Source organism: Panicum hallii, chromosome 5, assembly GCF_002211085.1.
Source record: "Panicum hallii strain FIL2 chromosome 5, PHallii_v3.1, whole genome shotgun sequence".
In the NCBI taxonomy this organism is placed as follows: domain Eukaryota; kingdom Viridiplantae; phylum Streptophyta; class Magnoliopsida; order Poales; family Poaceae; genus Panicum; species Panicum hallii.
In genome coordinates, this window is record NC_038046.1 from 9,655,339 (window position 1) to 9,674,447 (window position 19,109).

General features: G+C 48.7%; 4 protein-coding genes across 6 annotated transcripts; all 4 read left to right on the forward strand.

The window, feature by feature from the left end:
- Positions 1 to 1,222: 1,222 nt before the first annotated feature.
- LOC112895354 lies at positions 1,223 to 2,125 on the forward strand. The gene has a single exon (XM_025963307.1). It carries the CDS (start codon positions 1,276 to 1,278, stop codon positions 1,717 to 1,719), a length of 444 nt encoding a protein of 147 aa, XP_025819092.1. The 5' UTR covers positions 1,223 to 1,275; the 3' UTR covers positions 1,720 to 2,125.
- Positions 2,126 to 4,076: 1,951 nt separating this feature from the next.
- LOC112894452 lies at positions 4,077 to 5,221 on the forward strand. Its single transcript, XM_025962174.1, has one exon. It carries the CDS (start codon positions 4,096 to 4,098, stop codon positions 5,200 to 5,202), a length of 1,107 nt encoding a protein of 368 aa, XP_025817959.1. The 5' UTR covers positions 4,077 to 4,095; the 3' UTR covers positions 5,203 to 5,221.
- Positions 5,222 to 7,492: 2,271 nt separating this feature from the next.
- Positions 7,493 to 8,279, forward strand: LOC112892383 (early nodulin-like protein 1). The gene is made up of 2 exons (XM_025959564.1): positions 7,493 to 7,682; positions 7,780 to 8,279. The coding sequence occupies exons 1-2, from the start codon at positions 7,493 to 7,495 to the stop codon at positions 8,277 to 8,279; spliced, it is 690 nt and encodes a 229-aa protein (XP_025815349.1).
- Positions 8,280 to 10,127: 1,848 nt separating this feature from the next.
- On the forward strand, positions 10,128 to 18,625 carry LOC112892070. 3 transcript variants are annotated; one of them, XM_025959142.1, is made up of 14 exons: positions 10,128 to 10,264; positions 11,300 to 12,622; positions 12,959 to 13,124; positions 13,217 to 13,340; positions 13,435 to 13,547; positions 13,632 to 13,788; positions 13,885 to 13,941; positions 14,161 to 14,243; positions 15,142 to 15,411; positions 15,540 to 15,629; positions 15,743 to 16,003; positions 16,119 to 16,406; positions 16,539 to 16,628; positions 16,715 to 18,625. In XM_025959142.1, exons 2-14 carry the CDS (start codon positions 11,487 to 11,489, stop codon positions 18,266 to 18,268), a joined length of 4,389 nt encoding a protein of 1,462 aa, XP_025814927.1. In that variant the 5' UTR covers positions 10,128 to 10,264; positions 11,300 to 11,486; the 3' UTR covers positions 18,269 to 18,625. The 3 variants fall into 3 exon arrangements, with proteins under 3 accessions (XP_025814927.1, XP_025814926.1, XP_025814925.1); XM_025959141.1 differs by having other exon boundaries at positions 13,885 to 14,243; XM_025959140.1 differs by adding an exon at positions 10,383 to 10,526 and having other exon boundaries at positions 10,143 to 10,264; positions 13,632 to 14,243.
- Positions 18,626 to 19,109: the final 484 nt, after the last annotated feature.

Genomic DNA, 19,109 nt, shown 5'->3' on the forward strand with positions numbered 1-19,109 from the left:
AGGGCGTCGGGGCATGACGACCACCACGGAGAATGCCACACCGCCCAGGCCACAACGTGCAGCTGCAGACCCGACCACCGCTGAGTAGGTGCTCCAAAGCCGAGGCAAGCAGCAGCCGTGAAGACGGGGCTGCGCAGCCGCGGGCCGGCAAAAAGGAGGAAGGAGAGAGAGGGATCGGTGGGCTGCCGCCAACCTCCCCGTTCATGGCAGATCAGGAGCCCCTGTGGCCGGATCCGACCACAGAGGATCGCACGGAGGGGAGGACCGCCGCATGCGGACGGCGCGGCGGTGGCTGGGTGGCAGCCGCCCCACCCGTCGCCCCCAACAGGAATCGAAGCTCCGACCCAACGCCGGGCGCAGCACCGTCGGGGAGCTCGAGATCCGATCTAGAAGGGGACGGATCTGGGCGCCGGAGCTCCTGCCGTGATGGTGTCAGTGTCGTGCTTAGAACCTGTACCAAATTCTCCGCAAGACCGTCGAGTCTCTGGCACTGAAACGCGTGCTTGCCGACCGAACTGTGGTGTGCGACGCCCATGCCAGTGCTAGCGTGACCTCTCGGTTTCGTCCTAGCGTGATTCGCACTGCGGCGCACATACAGCTGCAGGGAGCGGCGCGCCGCCACGGCGAACGATTGCACGCCAAGCACAGCACAGCTAGTCGCTTCCGTCCGTCCCCGTCAAGAGGTGCCGTCGGCTCGATCAGTAATTAATTGATCTGCCCCCCATGGCACGGCAGCGATCAATCGTCCATGATCGCGCAGTCATTGACAGGCGCTTCGGAAATTCCTTTACGGGCCGTTTCAGGCTTTCAGCTTCGTCCCAGCCTTTCTGATGACGAGAATGTTACTGCAAGTCTGCCACATGATCGTCATGAGTGCATGGCGAGCAGTCTGATGATCTGATCGTGCTTCTTTGTTCCACGCGTTTCCGCATCGATCGAGCCCGATCCTGACGAGCGAAAGGTGCTCCTGGTGGACATGGACAACGGCGACGTCAGACTACGCAAGGCATCGGCCAGATGGTACTGCACCGTCACGAAACCGTGAGTGAGCCAGCGCCGCCGGCCGCCTCCCGATGCGTACAGTCCACTCCACCCGCCCCGCCGCATCCGCATGACGCCATTCGTGCGTGGCTGCCTGGCTGGCCCTTTCTCCAGCGGCCCGCTAGGCCCCGCGCTTATAAATCCAGCAGCTCACGCGAACGGACGCCACACGCGGCGGCAGTTGCAGGCTGTAGGTGTGCATCAAGATAGACATAGCCACGGCTCCTGCGAGACATGGAGGAGTTCCAGGAAGCCGACGTCCTGTGGCCGGACGCAGCACAGCACCACGCCTGCCACCGCCACCACTCGGAGGCCCGCTGCTGCCACGACTACCGCCGCCGCCAGCACCTTGGCGGTCAGAAACCACACGCCGCGGCCGTCTGCCTGCAGTCGCCTCCCGTGCGCATCCCCGCGATGCCGGCGGAGGCGCGCGCGACTGGCCGACCCGACCGTCATGACGACGACGATGGCATGATCGTCAGGAGATCCTCATCAGGCGCGGAGGCGGGGATCGTGCCGCCGCACGTCCTGGCGGCGCGGCGGTGGCCGGACGAGCGGGGGGTGGCCTCGTCGGTGTGCGTGGGGCACGGGCGCACGCTCAAGGGCCGCGACCTCCGCGCCGTCCGCAACGCCGTGCTCCACATGACCGGATTCCTCAGCAGCTCCGACGAGTACTGACCGCTACCCCCTCAAAAAAAGTACTGACGGCTACCATAGTAGATTAAGCACCGCGGCCCAAGAATCCATTTGGCAAGACTTAGCTCTTCCAAAATGGCTTTGGCTCCCGCTCCTTAGTAGAGCGGCTTTTTTAGTCGAGTTGAAACCGTTTTAAAAAATATTTAGCAAAACGGCTTCACTCCGCGTTTCATAAATGAGTTGAACAGAGGAGCTGGTTGGAGCTATAAAATGTGGCTCCAACATAATAGTGGAAGCTATTTTGACATTCACCAACGGCTTAATGCATGGAACCGCTTCAAAAACAATCCTTTAGCAGAGCTTCATTCGGAGCCGGCTTTGGAGCCGTTTTTGGAGCTGCCAAAGGGGCTCGAAGTTAGGAATGGACTAGTGCCGAGTATTGTTTTTTTTTTCATCCGAATGCTATTGGAGTTTGGACTAGCTAGTGCCGAGGATAATATATAACGTATAGCGCGGTACAGATAAAAGCAGCATGCTGTACACTTCATCATCTCCACTTGCTAGATGGTTGAGAATGGAGACTGTAAGGCACATCCGTATAGCTAAATTCCTTGATGCATTGCTCTGGGACGCGGTTTCCGACTCCGTTTGTCGTAGAACGAAGCTCTTGTGAAGCCAGTGTGTAGACTTCATTCTGGTTACGGTGCAAATCAAGATATGATGGGGGGCTTGCGTCGACTTGATCGGTGGCTTAGCATACATACGAAGTCAACTAGACTTATCCACCGCAAAATTACGCTACTACCACTGTGCTGTTGTACGCGGTGTTAGCTCTGTCGTCGCAGCACTACTTGCTAGATGCACGGAGCTGTCGAAACTGAAGGTGCACGGAGCAGCAACAAAACGGCAGGTGGATCAAATGTAATTCTGACGGCGCCTTTTACCCGGATGGAAGTGGAGCAACAAGAGCTGTTCTACGCGACCACCATGGCTGCTTTAAGGGAGGGTCGGCGAGATGGTACGCTACCTGCATGGATGCGCTAACTATGGAGACGCTAGCTTGCAGGGATAGTCTGATTCTCGTGAAAAAAAAAATAGCGCCACAAAAGTGCTACTTGAAACAGACTGTTAAGAGCTTGTGCGTCTGTACATGGTCGCTGAAAGATGAGCAGCATTTGTCAGCTACGACGATTCTTAGGGAGATTCAAGAGCTCTGTAGCTCTCTAGTTAGTTTCTCTTTCTGTTTTGCTAGTAGAGGGTGCAACTTGCATTGGTAGCGCACGAGCTAGCCAAGCAGGTGTCTAGTGTGTGTGTGATGGGCGAGTGGCACCAGACCCCGTCATGCGTGCAGCGTTACCTTAAGTCTGATTGTAACAATGTCCAATGAATGAAATCTCTAGTCTAAAAAACGGCAGGTGGTTTCTGGGTCACGAAGAATGCAACAGAAAGTGACACGATCGTCATCAGATCGAATAGCATGGACGACTATGGAGTAAAACCGCAGCACGCAGAGAGAGAGAGAGCAACGAAAACCGTGGCCGGTTTCAGTTTCAACCCCGATTTGGTTTTCTCGTACGAGCTCCTTTTAGAGCAAGCGCGCACCACTGGCGGTTCGCACGCGTGTCCACCCTCCGATCCGTGCCCATCGCTTTCAGAGATGACGCGGCGTTGCTGGTGATAAAGAGGGGTCCTTGTCCAGACGCGGCAGGCACTTCAGAGACAGGATGTGGACGGCGTGACCGGTAGGATAGGCTGAACCCTCTCGGGCGGCAGCTGGTGGTATTAGTGGACGAGACGGTGTGCTGATTAGCTGCTAATCCGTGGGCTGGACGGAGCGTACTTTTGATGATTGCGTCGGATCTGAATCTGACCCGTTCTGTCTTATCTGCAAGGGAAATCAGCTCGGCGATGTCCTATTTCTGTCCGGAACTCCGGATGCAATGAGGCAGTGGAAATGTTTTGGACACTTTGGACGATCAGTATTGCTGATTGGTAAAAGTTTGTGCAGTCTCAAAAGGATCTCAGGATGGATGCAAAATTGAACTCGGTGCTGCTTCCATGACATGTAAGCTCAAATTTTTTTTTTTTGGAAGTAAGATCAAAGTGTAGATGGCATACAAAGGAGGAGAAACAACTTCAGCAGTACCAAGGAGATGTAAGATGAGTCCTTTTGGGCCGTTTTTTATTTGGCAGGACCACAAATGTTAAAGCCCATGCAAATAAGAACTCACTTACGTTGACCCAGCAGAATCGGCCCATACTCCGGCCGGCAAATAAGAACTCACTCTTTCCAGGCCTGGTTAGCCATGTCCAGATTCGGCCCAACTCTGGCCTTTCAGCTCATCCCTTCCTCGTTTTCGTCGAGCCCGAAGAAGCGAACCAACTGGCTTGTTCCTCTCTGCGCCCCGTCGAGATCTCATGCCGCTCGTGCTGCCCGATTCCCCATCCCCGCTGCAGAGAAACAAGCAGCCGGCGAAGCAGATGAGGAAGAGCGCTGCCTCGCACCGGCCGAGCAAGCCGTCGCCATCGCCCCACGCTCCGAGTCTAACCACCCCCCTCGTGTCGCTGGCTCTGCTCTTACTCGCCGCTGCAGCCGTGTTCCTCTACTCCCAGACCGCCGCCCGCTCGTACGAGTCCCGCGGAGAGGTGCGGACCCTCTCCTCCCCGACGGTGGAGACAATCGACGGCGCGCGCGCCATCTGGGAGCTCCCCGCGGCGGCGCCGGCCAGGGCGGTCCTCTTCGTCGCCCACGGCTGCCGCTGCCGACCGGAGAACTTCTGGCCGCCGTCCCCGCGCTGCCCGGGGTGCGTTGGCCTGCCGGAGGACGTCGCCATCACGGACCGCGCGCTGCGGAGGCGGTTCGCGGTGCTCGCCGTTGCGAGCGCCGGGGAGTGCTGGTCGCCGGGAAAGGAGGTCACCGGCGCCAAGCGGGTGATCCGGTCCTGGGCCGCGAAGAACGGTCTCGAAGGCCTGCCCATTGCCGCCCTCGGCGCTTCCTCTGGCGGGTACTTCGTCTCCAGGCTCGCGGCCAAGATGAGCCTCGCCGCCGTCGTGATTATGATCGCCGAGGGCGCGTTCGGCGGGGCAGCTGGCGCGCCGCCGGCGGTGTACCCGCCCACGATGTTCATCCACATGCCGAAAGACAGGCGGAGGGCGGCGCTGTTGGAGAGGAATTCGAAGATGCTGATGCGGAATGGCGTTGAGGTGAAGGAGCTCGAGAGCCTTGAGCTCCCTTTGACGCCGAAGCTGCTGTCGGAGAGGATACCTGGGGTGGACCGCGAGCTGTCAGAAAGGATCTGGAAAGTGTTCAGGGAAGAAGGATTCGTTGATGAGAAAGGGTATATGAAGGAGGATGGCCGGGCTACGCCATGGAAGGATGCATTGGTGAAAAGGGGGTTCTGGAAGGAGGTGTCTCCGTTGGCAGACCACATCCAGGAGGAGCTGAATCTTGCTTATGGGTACCACGAGATGACGAGCTTGCATGCTGACGAGATGTTCGATTGGATTGAGAAGCATTTGACATGAAGAGGCTTTGGTTGATCATTTCAGCATTATGCGGCTTAGCACGAAATTAAACGGGTTGGAGGATTGAAGGGGAAGCTGCACTGCAGCTCAGGAGTTATTGCGTCACAAATCGGTGAACAGAGAAGATGCACGCAAGACATTCGTTCTGAATATCTGATAGACTGACCTGATAATGTGAAATATCAAATACTATGTACATTGCTTTCGTCTGGTTCTTGTGCAACGAATGGGTGAAAAGAAGTATACACAGAGATAGTTCAGTGTGATTTTTCTCTTACCTGTAATATTACTCTCTGTTCGTCAAGATGAAATTTTCCATATTTCTTTTTCTTCTTTGTCTCTGAATCATCACACTCGGGATCTTGATCTTTGTTATGTGTTGAGATATGATCCTGCTAGCTAGTAATGACCTTTTGACCAGTGGAATTTGTCTGAATCTTATGATGGCATTTGATCCAATTATATTCCTTTGTGAACTTAATATTTACTCTTTCAGAAGCTCGTGTGCTACTGTCTCTAATGGTCCAAATAAACCTGCATCGATCATTTCATTTTGCTTTAACACTGGAGATGTATGTGCCTACGAAATTTGGTGCTACAAGGTTACCAATGTCCTCAGTAGATATCTCTGTCATTTTCAGAGCTGTTTCAGTTAAAGTTTGGCGTACTATGGCCTCTATACAGGTAGGAGGTCAAGATGTATACTAATGCAGAGAAGAACATCTTTATAATCTGTTCGTGAGGGGCTGCTTTGTTTTCTCGTTTCCAAAGTTGTATAAGTTCACTCATGTTGAGATCAACTGAAACAGCTGTATATTCTGGCCTTGGTTATGCAGTGATGTCAAAGACTCAAAAGTTCCAGAATAATAGTTTATAAATCCGTACTTTGCAAACATCAAATACTTATACTATCTCCTTGCATATAAGTTTCATTTCATCTCTTATGTATTTTGTTTGTCTGATCAGCAGTTCATTCAGCAAACCAAATGATATATATTTGAATATATCATACTCTGCCAATTTTGGAAACTTGGAGGCAAGTCAGACAGCTATATATACGGTTCCGCTCTGCAGAGGCTTTCATGATGAACCGACATTGACTAACCATCCCTGATCCCCATACTTAGGGATTTCTGGTTGCAGTCGCAACATATGAATCACTTGTCACACTTGTGTTCCAAACCGAAGACATAATGGTTTGGATAGGACATGCTAATTTTCTCTTAATAAATATAATATAGTAGCAATATCATATCCGTTGCATTCGGAGATGCACGAAGCTGTGAGACATCCCAGTATCCTATCTTAAAATGTAAGGTGCCGTTTGACCTAGTGTGGTCTCCAACATCACTTTGATTGTTAATATCTTATATATTATAATGTATATAATCAGTCAATTGATGTCACATGAAGATGTTTTCAAACACAAATCAAATTATACCAAATTCCAATGGTGCATTGTAATAATGTATAAATTCTTAGAGTGAGTGTTGGTCAAAGGTTAAAATGTTCAAATCTGGATTGCACGCGCGCCTTACATTTTTCTGATAGGAATAGTGTTTCAGCGTCCACAAGTTGATGATCACCGCATGTTTGCTCACAGAGGATGGGTGTACACAGAATTTTGAACTTGGCTTATACTGAAGATGAACGACAAATTTCTGACTGCTGCTCACCAACGACAAATTCCAGTGCCAATTAGTTTCTCTCGGCAGATGTGTTCTGCATGTTGACTTGCTTGAAATTTACTCCTGCAGCGACATACTATATGACCTTTCTTTTATATTTAGCAAATAAATGACGCATCAACAGCGAGCACAGCATTAGCATTAACATGTAGGAGTATATGGTCTGCTTCGAGATATACCGATCCATATGCTAGAATATAACGTGCATTCTTCACGCCAGAAAATGGACCCAGCAGATATAGAGATGGTACAAGCGAAACTGCCTTCCTCGGGTGCCCGCCGCCGCCGCCGCCGCGCATGACGTCGAAGACCCGGGGAAGAAGATGGATGGGGATGGAGATCGCTCGATTCGGCCCGCGAAGCGGTGACCTCCAGCTGCTGGCTGCAGAGTCATAGCCATGCATCCCTCCGGGGCCTCCACCTGTGCCTGCCGCGGTCAGCAACCGTATCTCTCCGCCTCCGCGCCCGCCGCGCCCGCGGGCTGCCTATATAACCGACCAGCTCCAATCCTCTGCCGCCGTGCATACCACCATCTCGACGATCGGCGCCACTCCTCTGTCTGCACGTACGGTACTTGCCGGGTAATCGAGGGAGAGACGGCAATGGGTGCTTCCACGGCGTGGTTGGCGGCGGCGGCCTTGCTCGTGGCCGTCGTGGGCTTGGCGGCGGCGGTTTTCTCGTCGGAGGCGTACGTCTTCTACCCCGGCGGCCGCGACGGCTGGGTCCTCGACCCCACCGAGAGCTACAACCACTGGGCCGGGCGCAACCGGTTCCAGGTGAACGACACCATCGGTAAGCGCGCCGTCTCTCTGACTGTAACTGTAACCCGATGACTTGATGGTCAAGCTCGAAATTAACAAGGCGCGCGCGTCTCTTGCATGGCTCGCAGTGTTCGCACACGAGGAGGGCGTCAGCTCGGTGCTGCTGGTGACCGAGCAGGACTTCGACACGTGCAGCACGCGCAGCCCGGTCCGGCGGCTGGACGCCGTCGGCGGCGGCGGCGGCAGGTCGGTGTTCAGGTTCGACCGGTCGGGCCCGTTCTTCTTCATCAGCAGCGACGAGGACCGGTGCCGGAAGGCCCAGAAGCTGTACATCATCGTGATGGCGGTTCGCCCGCCCGTGGCCGTGGCCCCGGCGCCCGGCTCTTCGCGGTGGACGGCGTCCCCGCCGGCGGGCGCTGCGGCGCCCCCGCCGCTGTGGGCCTCGGCGCCCGAGTACGCGCGCGGTCCGGGGATGAGCGCGCTGGGCGCCTCTGACCACGAGGGGACGTCGCTCAGTAGCACGCTGGGGGCGCCGCCGCCGACGGCCGGCGCGCCACGCTCGGCCAACGACGCGATCATCGGCTCTGCGGTTGGGGTTGTAGGGGCGTTGGTGCTCTGCATGCTGTAGAAACCAGAGGATCTCTTGCCTGTACCGTTCCTTTCACTTCCATCTCGGCGCGGTCGTCGTCCGAGACTGCGAGCTGGTAGTTTGTTAGCAGTTCTAGTTAGTAAAAGACAGAATAAACCGTAGCTAATCAAAAGTTCTTGAATGTACTGGGTACAAGATAAAATGATACGCACCGGAGTGCGTGAAATTAGGGTTGGAAAAATTACTCGTGCCTCGTTAGCTCGCTCGATTCGTAGCTGGCTCGGCTCGACTCGGTCCAATTCCTAACGAGCCGAGCAGTACTTTATACTTGTTAGTATAATAAACGAGTTCAAACCATTTTGTGAGCTGCATGCGAGCCTAACGAGCTCCATATGCCTGCAGGTTCTTAGTTCAATATTTGGAAGCTTAAAATGTGGCCCTATAGGCCCAGCACCGAAACCCTAGTCCCAAACTCCACCAGCCCCCGCACAGCTCGTCCATCCGGCATCCGTCCCTCAACCTAGCTTGCCCGTTGCCCTGACTCGTGCGGCCGCTCGCCCTTGACCCGCGCAGCTGCTCGCCCGCCGCCACTTGTCTGTCCCGCGTGGCCGTTCGCCCCGTCCCTCACCCATGCGGCCGCTCGTCCGCATCCTCTGCAGCTGCTGGTTCGCAATCCACTGCCATAGCCCCTAGCAAACTTGGCCTCAAATCCTATCTACTCTCTACTGCTCGCTTGCGAGAAATTAGATCTCGCAGGATGCGTCGGCCATGGCTGAGCGTGTGGTATTGTGACGGGGTGGTGCTGGTCGGGTCCGGGGAGCCGCAGCCCGTGCTTGCGGAGTTCGTGCCGATTGGCGGGTACATCGAGTTCCTTCTCCACCTGGATTTTATTCTTCACCTTCGTCATGTAATCTTGTGCTTCCTTTGTTTTCTTTTGGATCAGAATGGCGTTTTCTTTGTTCTTGATTCAATTGTAAGATTCGGTTCCTGCCACGGCTCGGATCCCTACTATGTCACCGTGGTTCCAGCCCCGACCCCTTGTTGCGCCGCGGCACCCAAGCCTCTGCTGCCTTCTGTGCCATGGATGAAGACCTTGCTATCCTCAGCGACGGAGCTCGCGAGCTGCCCGAGCCGGCCGAGCCGAGCAGGCTTTTGTGCTCGTCAGGATAACGAGTCCAGCCAAGCCACCTTGTTATCCACCCCTACGTGGAATCAAACGAGATAGAATATCTTCGGCGCCGGTAAACGAAGCATTTGATGTCAAACCTCCAAGCTCCCCAATCCCTCCGCGCTCACCTGTTGGATCCATGCTCGCTGGCAGCCTTTGCCTGGCGCCGCCGCAAACGGAGATGCAGAAGAAGAGATGACATATGGCGATTGCAGGGACTCTGAATAATTATTAAATTACCCTTGTATAGATAATAACACTTTCACACCCCTAGTAAAGATTAGCCCACCAGAAAACTTACACTTACAATATCCAATTAATTTTTAATATAATATATTTTAATAGTATACTTATTTGATACACTTGTAGGTATGGTACCGCGCACCTTAGGTGTAGCTACACCTAACGAATTATTGGATAAATTTTTAATAACAACTATTGCGCATAATTAGTGACAGTTTTTACTTAAATGTGATTCGGTAATACGGATATTCGGATATTCGGTTCAGTAAATTCACTGTTAGTCATAGCGAGTGTAATTTGATATACTTGTATATATTAATATATTTTTAAAAGCATGGTAATTTGATTTTAAGGATAAAATTAATAGTTACCGAGCGTGCACAAGTTGTCGGTGGGGCCTTTGGGCCTGACGACCACCCGCCGATCCAGCCCAAGTGCCGAACAACCGCTTCCCGAAGAGGCGATAAGCAAGCAGCCAAGCAGAGTGGCAAGCGAGAGCGCATCGAGCTGACCGTCAGACCATCGCATTTTCCTCCACGCAACGAGGGAGGCTGTCTACCGGAAGCTGCGAAATCGCCGGGAGAGGAGGACTCGCGGTGCCGGCTGCGGCGAGGTGAGTGGCCGCTCCCACCCCAGCGCCGCCGCCTCCTCCACCCCTCCAATATCCCGAGCCCGTGCGCGTGCGCTCCACACCGTCGTGACCTCCGTTCCCCCTTTGTGGCTTTGTCCAGCTATGCCACCCACGGCCTGGACACCGCTAGCCGGAGCTTGCCTAGTACCTACCGCCCCAGCGAGAGGGCCGTGATCTCCTCGCCCTATGGCTAGCCGACGACCGATCTGCCCCGCGTGGCACCCTAGGCTCTACTTGCTCGCAGGTGCTCTTCTCGCCTTTTCCTTCTCCGAGCAGCCAAATTGTAGCTGCAGCTCCTGGCCACGCCGTGTTCCCCATCACACTCAGCCGAACTTCTACCTGCAAGATCAAATAGAAGTGTAGAAAGCGTAGGCTGCTCCAGATCTCTGGAGGTGGGGGATGGGCCTCGCTAAGCCGGTTAGTTTTGGTTAGTTGTGCGAAACTTGGAATGGGGGGTGTTGGCTTACTTCTTATAACATGCAGTGTAATAATCATCCAGGCAATGTATGGTGTGACATGCATCAGCTCCACTGTATAAAAATCATCCGTGCAGGCTGGTGGATTATTTATACCCCAAACCTCTAATGTACAACTGTACCGGCGCAATTACTATTCTGATCAAGAAATGGAACTCGCTTGTCTTTCAACTGAGTTTTTCTTACTTTAGCACCTCATATTGGCGACATAAAGAATACAACATATCGCACTAGTTATTATATTGGGATGAGTACGTACAGCTGCTGTGCTTCATATATTTAGTTTGAAACTGACTTGTATATCTGTGGGTTGTATTGTCCATTCGTTGAATCCCATGCTCCCTTGCATTCTTACATTCATTTTTCCTCCACTCAAATAAGTTTAAGTTGAAGTGTTGAACTCTTATGTAAGCCATGAGGGAAACAATAGGTCTTTACAAAGATAAGTACCAAGGAACATATGCATTAGCACATGAAAAATAGCTTTAATATTTGTTGGTGCTGTCAATATGCACATTCATGTTTTTTTTAATTGCTGTAGGTCCTGGAAAATTTATTTTGATTGGATAACTTGTTTACGGAGGCTTCCTGGAGATTCCAATGGCCTAGCAATTCCTGTGGAGGATGTTCATTTGTATCTATCGTTTACTTACGGTATTGTTGAGGGCAACGATGATATTGGGAAATGCAGCCTCTGCATGTGAGTGAGCTGTAGAGAAACAGTACAAATGGGAAGGAAAGGCTCAGAAGTGTCACCAAGTAAAAGGTATCCCTTGAGATCTGCCCATGGTAGCGGTAGAGTTCTTCGCTCTGCCTCAGCCAAGGATAATAAGGCATGTAATGAGCCTCCAAATGCTAGTGCTGCAGCCCAATCAGCTGTGAGTAAAAGAAGAAATGGCAGTCCGTCGGTCAGGCCCAACAACAGTGTCAGGGTGCTTCGCTCTGCGTCAAAAAATAAGGATGATGCATGTAGCGAGCCTTTAAATGACTGGACCACTGCTAAGCCAGCTGCAAATGAAAGAAAAAGTGCCAGTCCCTCGCACATGGGAAGTACCACTAACACTGTCAGGGTGCTTCGCTCTGCGTTAAAAAGTAAGGACGGGGTATGTAGCGAGCCTATAACTAACAGGACTGCTGGTGAGCCAGCTGCAAATAAAAGAAAAAATGTCAGTCCCTCGAAGCTGAGAAGTCCCAGCAACAGTGTCAGAGTGCTTCTATCTGCCTCAAAATATAAGGAGGAGACATATACCGAGCCTTTAAATGATAATACTGCTGTTGATCCAGGCACAAATAGGAGGAAAATTGCCAGCCCCTCAAAGGTGGGAAGTCCCATTAGTCCCAATAACACTGTTAGAGTGCTTCGCTCTGCTTTAAAAAGTAAGAATGAGGCATGTAGTGAACCTCTAAATGATAGTACTGTTGGCCAACCAACTGTGAAAAGAAGAAAAACTGGCAGTCCCTTGAAGGTGGCAAGTCCTGTTAGCAGTGCCAGGGTGCTTCGCTCTACCTCAGAAAGGAAGAATGATGCATGCAATGAGCCTTTAAATGATAGTACTGCTGCTCAACCTGCTGCAGGGAAAGGAAAAGGTGAGACACTTTTAAAGACAGATAGTCCGAACATTGATGTCAGGGTGCTTCGCTCTGCCTCAGGAAACAAAAACGAGGCATGTAGTGAGCCTGTAAATGATAGTACCTCTGCCCAAAAAGCTGTGAGAAAAAGGAAAGGTTGCAGACCGTTGAACGATCGCAGTCCCAAGAAGGAGTATGTAAAAATTTGTCAAAGAGTTAGATATATATTGAATCGGATGAACTATCAACAAAGCTTTATTCAGGCTTATGCAAGTGAAGGTTGGAAAGGTCAAAGGTTTGTCATTCAAATCATTGTGTTTCATATCACCTACTCAACTCCATCTCGTGCATTTTTCTATTTGTTTCACTCTAAGTTGATTTTCCTTTTCATTTGTAACTGTTGTGCCATATGTACTGAAATTTTTTATTAGGGTTGTATGGCAATAGAACAGATCTTGAATCTTGGTTACATACTGGCTGCAATACATGTTCCTTATTTGTCTAAAATATTTACATAATATCTTGCACTGCTTATCATTCACGTTCCACTATGTATTTCTATAACTCTTATCAATAGTATTTAATTGTGTCTTTTCGTCATGTGCCGTGTTGATGATACATAACTACACAGTTTGGAAAAAATAAGACCTGAGAAGGAGCTTGAACGAGCCAAGGAAGAAATCCTACAATGCAAGTTAAGAATCCGGGAAGCTTTTCGGAATATGGACGCAATTTTATCTGAGGGGAAGCTTGAAGAGTCTTTATTTGATTCTGCAGGACAAATTTCCAGTGAAGATGTAGGCAGTTGCATTTAATTCTTGATATCGCTCACATTCTTATTTAACCCTGGTTGTCAAACTAGGCAGAGATAATTTGTTTCATCTTTCAGATTTTTTGTGGCATATGTGGTTCAAAGGATGTTACTTTACAAAACGACATCATTCTTTGTGATGGAGCCTGCGACAGAGGGTTCCACCAGAACTGTTTGAAGCCTCCTTTGCTAACTGAAGATAGTAATATCCATTACCAATTCATCCTCCTCAGGTTTCCTTATATTGCCAAATCATCATTGCATTTGTTGCTCATTTGTAATGGTTTTATTTGTAGTACCTCCGGGGGATGAAGGATGGCTGTGCCCTGCATGCGTGTGCAAAGCAGACTCTATAGATGCACTAAATGAACTCCAAGGAAACAAACTCTCTATTCATGACTCATGGGAGGTAAAAACCTACAAATTACCTGTACAGCAGAGATAAATGAAGGTAGATTACATTCCAACATGATGCTACTTTCAATCGCTGCAGAAAGTTTTTCCTGAGGCTGCTTCACCTGCAAATGGTTCTAAGCAAGTTGGCTCTTCTGATCTGCCACCGGATCGTATAGAGGACAATGATTACAACCCTCCATTGGCTGAAGGGCACATGAATCAAGACAGGTTTTCTGCAGAGGATGATGGCAAAGGTCAGATTCTGATGTCTCATATTTCATCACCTTGTTTGAGCATTCTGAACCTTTTAAAAACAGAATGTCTGTTTCTTCCAATATTTGCAAGTACAGTGGATGACCTTGGCTTGCCTTCGGAGGATTCAGAGGATGATGACTTTGATCCAGCAGGTCCAGATTCTAGCGAAGACCCAAAAAATGAATTGAACTCAGAAGAATCAGATTTCACATCTGACTCTGATGATTTTTGTGCTGAGATTGCTAAATCTTGCGGCCAGGATGAAGTCTCGGCATCTCCATTATTAGATGTGATAAACCGTACTGATAGAATGAAAACCAAGGCTGTTGGTAACCACTCAAATGAAGAAACCTCCAATCGTGCATTTGCAGACATGGAGCTTGATCAAGGCATGGTGCTACCAATTTCGAGTAGGCGGCAGGTTGAACGGTTGGATTACAAAAAACTATATGATGTATGTCATTCTCTCACATTTTCCCCTTACCATCAGTACATTTTTTCTGTACCCATTGTTTCCTACCTCTTGTTAAATCCTAAACATGAAAGGCTTAAGTCCTAATTTGATAAGATAAGACACAGCAAACTCATGCAGCCCCATTTCCTCCAGAGCCGTCGAACACCTGGTCTTGTTCCATGGTTGAATGTAGTCAAATTAGATGCAAAAGGTTAGGAAAAAGCAACCTCGGTCTGTTTGCCATATACGACCCAAATCTGTTTTTCTTCCTTCCCTTTTCCATTAATTTTTCCCTCCTGCGTTAGCGGCAAGAGTACAAGCCAATGCGTCTGACAAAAGAGAAATCAGATGACGTCTGGCTCTGGTGGGCGCCGTAGTGTGTGTGTGTGTGGCATTGTATGAGTCATCTTGGACTCTTTAAATTCTTCTTAATTTAATGATGCGCAGTTCTCCTGCACATTTGAGAAAAGCAGATTATTTGTGGCTCATCATGCTATTTTTATTAATGATTGCAAAACTTCAATTTTCTCTAGGCCTGCAGGTCTACAAACAGTAAGATGCAGCCCCTATCTTATGACAGGGTGAATATGTTTGCATATCATTAAGAAAAAATGCCTTCAATTAAAACTAGGCCATGCTGTCAAGTGGCACCAAAATAAACAAATAAATAGCAGGGTAAAAAGCAAAAAAGAAAAGAAAAGAAATAGTAATATTAGCAATAAGAACACTCAATAGAAGAACAATTTTCTTTGTCAATGGACCATCTCACTTTCATCTTTAGTGAAGCAATCAATACACAACTTCCACCAAAACGACATTACACGCTAAAACAAATTATTGCATGCATGACCTGGCCTTACTCCTTTCTCCCCCATTTATTTCATGTGGCAATATAAAGGAGGCATATGGAAAAGAATCATCTGGATCAAGTGATGATGAAGAGTGGTCTGGAAAAGAACTATTAGAAGGCAGCGAAACAGATTCACATGGTGAGCAACTTCATCCTGCGAAACGATGCTCTAGAAGAGCACCAGCTGGGCAACAGAATAATGAACATACCCCACAGAGGGAGCGGCTTCATGGTTCTGAAAGTGAGCAGCAAACTAAAGTTTTTCGCTCCAATGGCAGCAGTAGCACAGGACGGAAGTTTGGTCCTATAGTTACCCAGGTATAGAATATTTAAATATCTCCTTTGGTTTAGTCATCTAGATTTTTCCCCATGCTACTTTGTGCTGACAAGTTGAACAAACTGATTGTAACATCAACTATGACATTGACACTATATTTCTATTACAGAAATTGAAGGTGCATTTTGAGGAAGATCCATATCCTAGTCATGCAACGAAAGAAAATCTGGCACAAGAACTAGGATTGACATTCAATCAGGTACTGACTTCTGCAGTTCTGCATTTGTTCTTCCTCCCGCAAGAATTTCCTGCTGTGTTCTTGTTGGAGTTGTAGTTATATTTCCCCTGCCTTAATAGAGTTTCCGTTAACAGGTCTGCAGATGGTTCTCTAGTACTCGTCATTATTCAAGGGTCGCTTCTGCCAAAAAAGAAAAACATCCTGACAACCATACTAGTGAGAATAATGATAGCACAAATGTGCATAGCATGCAAACGAGAGAACCCAGTGCTGGGGTGATGGAAAAGTTGACTCTGGATAGAAATGACATTGTTCCTGAGAAACCGATGGTGCAGAATAATCTTAACCAATGTAACAAAAAAGATATGCCACTTTCTGGAACAGAAATTGAGATGGTAGGTTTTGATTTTGCCTGTATTTATTTTGAAACTATAAAATGAACTGTTGCATCCATGCCTTGGCTTTATTCATCTCCCTTCTTTCTTTCTTTTTTTATGTGCTATCCTTAAGGAGTCGTATGGACAAGAATCATCTGACTCGAGTGATGAAGAGTGGTCTGCATTTAGCACACCACGGAAAGCAAGATTGCAAGACAACGAAACGGCATCACCTGCTGAGTCACTTCATCCTGCAAAACGGTGTTCTAGAAGAGCACCAGATAGGGGGCAGAATAATGAACATACTCCTCAGAGCGAGCAGCGGCATGGTTCTGCAAGTGAGCAGCAAACTGATGTTCTTTGCTCCAATAGCAGTAGTAGCAAAGCCTCCAAATATCATTTTGGCCCTATAGTTAATCAGGTATAGAATACATCTCTCCTTTTAGTTTATTTAGTTATCTATGTTTTCCTCGGAACCAATTTCCACTAACAAGTCGGTCCAATTAATTGTAATCTAATCTAGATACATCATTGACACTGCTTATTTCTGCAGAAGCTGAAGGCACATTTTGAAAAAGATCCATATCCTAGTCGTTCAACAAAAGAGAGTCTGGCACAAGAGCTAGGACTGACATTTAATCAGGTACTTACTGCCACTCTGAAGGATTTTGTGATGCATGTTAATTGGGTTGCTATTATTTCTCGTCTTATTTAGTTTCCTCTTAACAGGTCAGTAAATGGTTTTCTGCTATCCGTCATTATTCAAGAGGTGCTGCTGCCAAGAACAAAAAACATCCGGGAAAAAATACTACCGAGAATGATAATAGCACAACTTTTGATGGCGTACAAATAAGAGAAGGGTTGGTGGAAAAAACGTCTACAGATATAAATGACATGATTTCTGAAAAATTGATGGTCCAAATTAATCTCAATGAAGGTATCGAAGAAGATATTCCACCCAGTCAATATACCAGGTGTGAAGAGAGAGCAACTATGACTCCCACTACCATCTCAAGGGATGTTGGCCCGCCGGGATATGGGCCTGGAGAAAATTTTCTTCAGGTCGGTTCAAGGAATACTTGTGAGCAGAATGTGATAACGACTCCTACTCCAATCTTAAGAGTTGATCCACCAGGATATGTGCGTGGAGAAAATCAGGGCAACGACGCTCCATGGAATACAAGTTGCGAGCAAAGTATGTTTATGAGTTCTGCAACCATCTCAAGAGAAGTTGGTCCTCCAGGATATGGACCTGAACAAAACCAAGGAGTGTCAATGAGTTCTACAACCATCTCAAGAGAAGCTGGTCCACCAGGATATGGCTCTGGAGAAAACCAGGGCAGTGGCACTTCATGGAATACAAGCTGTGAGCAGGGAATGTTTACTAGTCCTGCGATCATCTCAAGAGAAGTTGGTCCGCCAGGATATGGGCCTGGAGAAAACCAGGGTAATGGCACTTCACCTAATACAAGCTGTGAGTTGAGAATGTTTACAAGTCCTATGGCCATCTCCAGAGAGGTCAGCCTGCCAGGGTATGAACCTGGAGAAAACCAGAACAATGGCACTTCATGGAATATGAGCTACAAGAAGGGAGTGTTCATGAGTCCTACAGCCATCTCAAGAGAAGTCGGTCCTCCAGGATTTGGGCCTGGAGAAAACCAGGGCAGTAGCACTTCGTGGAATATGAGATGCGAGCAGAGAATGTATACGATCCCTACGGCCATCTCTAGAGAAGCCAGACCACCAGGATATGGGGGAGAAAATCAAGGCAATGGTGCTTCTTGGAGTATGAGTTACGAGCATGGAGTGTTTTCGAGCCCTACGGCCATCTCAAGAGAAATTGGTCCTCCAGGATATGGGCCTGGAGAAAATCAGGGCAATACTACTTCGTGGGTTACAAGCCGCAAGCAGAGAATGTTTACTAGTCCTACGACTGTCTCCAGCGAAGGTGGCCTGCCAGGATATAGCATCGTAGAAAACCAGGGAACCGGCGGTTCAAGGAATATAGACTTGGAGCAGAGAGTTTTTGTGACTCCTGCCACTATCTCAAGAGAAGTCTTTCCACCAGGATACAACTTGGAGCAGAGAGTGGCTGCGACTCCTGCCACCATCTCAAGAGAAGTCTTTCCACCAGGATACGGGCCTGGAGAAAACCAGGGCAGTGGCGCTTCAGGGAGTGTCAGAATCCCACAAGGTAGGTCTGCAGAGAAGGTTGGATTTTCAGATGAGGCTCGGAAGAAGGCCATACAACGAGAGCTGAGGCGGCGGCAGAAGTTCAGGTGATGCGCATGATGTGAACAATCTGATGCAGGGCAACAAATTTTGACACCGAATCACTTAAAAGACTGCAGGTCCGGTCTTGATGGCTAAATGAGTGACGACATTAGTTGTAGAGAAGCAAATCCCTTGTTGTGGATCCTGTTGTAGCATTTGCGTATGTTCCTTTTAGAGGCTTGCTTGGTTTGTAAAGAATTTCTTTGAGACCTGAAGAATTTAACGTGCTGTGAATCTTGTGCAGTCTCCTTTGTTGTACCAGGGGTGTCGCAGTAGCATATGGTGTGGGGCTGGCATGTTATCTGGGTTGTACGACCTGCAATTTGACATTGCTAGAAGGGTCAAATAATGCTCTCTTCCAGAAAACATCCACCATTGCATTTGCCTGTAAATCCGTAATTAGGGTTATGAATTCATGAACCTGGCGGCTGGATGGGAAGTGCCTGGAAATGGAAACTGGAATCGTGGGACTTTTTTTTTTTGCGTGGGCGGTGATGTACTTGCTATCACTTAGGTTTCGTAATAGTTTCATACATATTAAATAGAATGCTATATCACCATTTTAGATGATGTGGTACTGGATTAATGAGAAAAGAAATAAAATAAATTTCATCTAGATAAAACTATGTATGCTGGGTTACCAATTCTTGATGAGTTTCGAATTAAATATGATGAGAACTTATAAAATGAAATAATGCATTGTGGAGTGAGTTTTATATATAGTTTTTCTTTATGTTTCTTTATGTTTTGTTAACGTGGCACTATTGGAAACAACAAAATGAAACTAACCATTGGAATTGGCCTTATGGTCGATCCAACGGCTCGCGACTCGCTAGTCTCCTTAATCCAA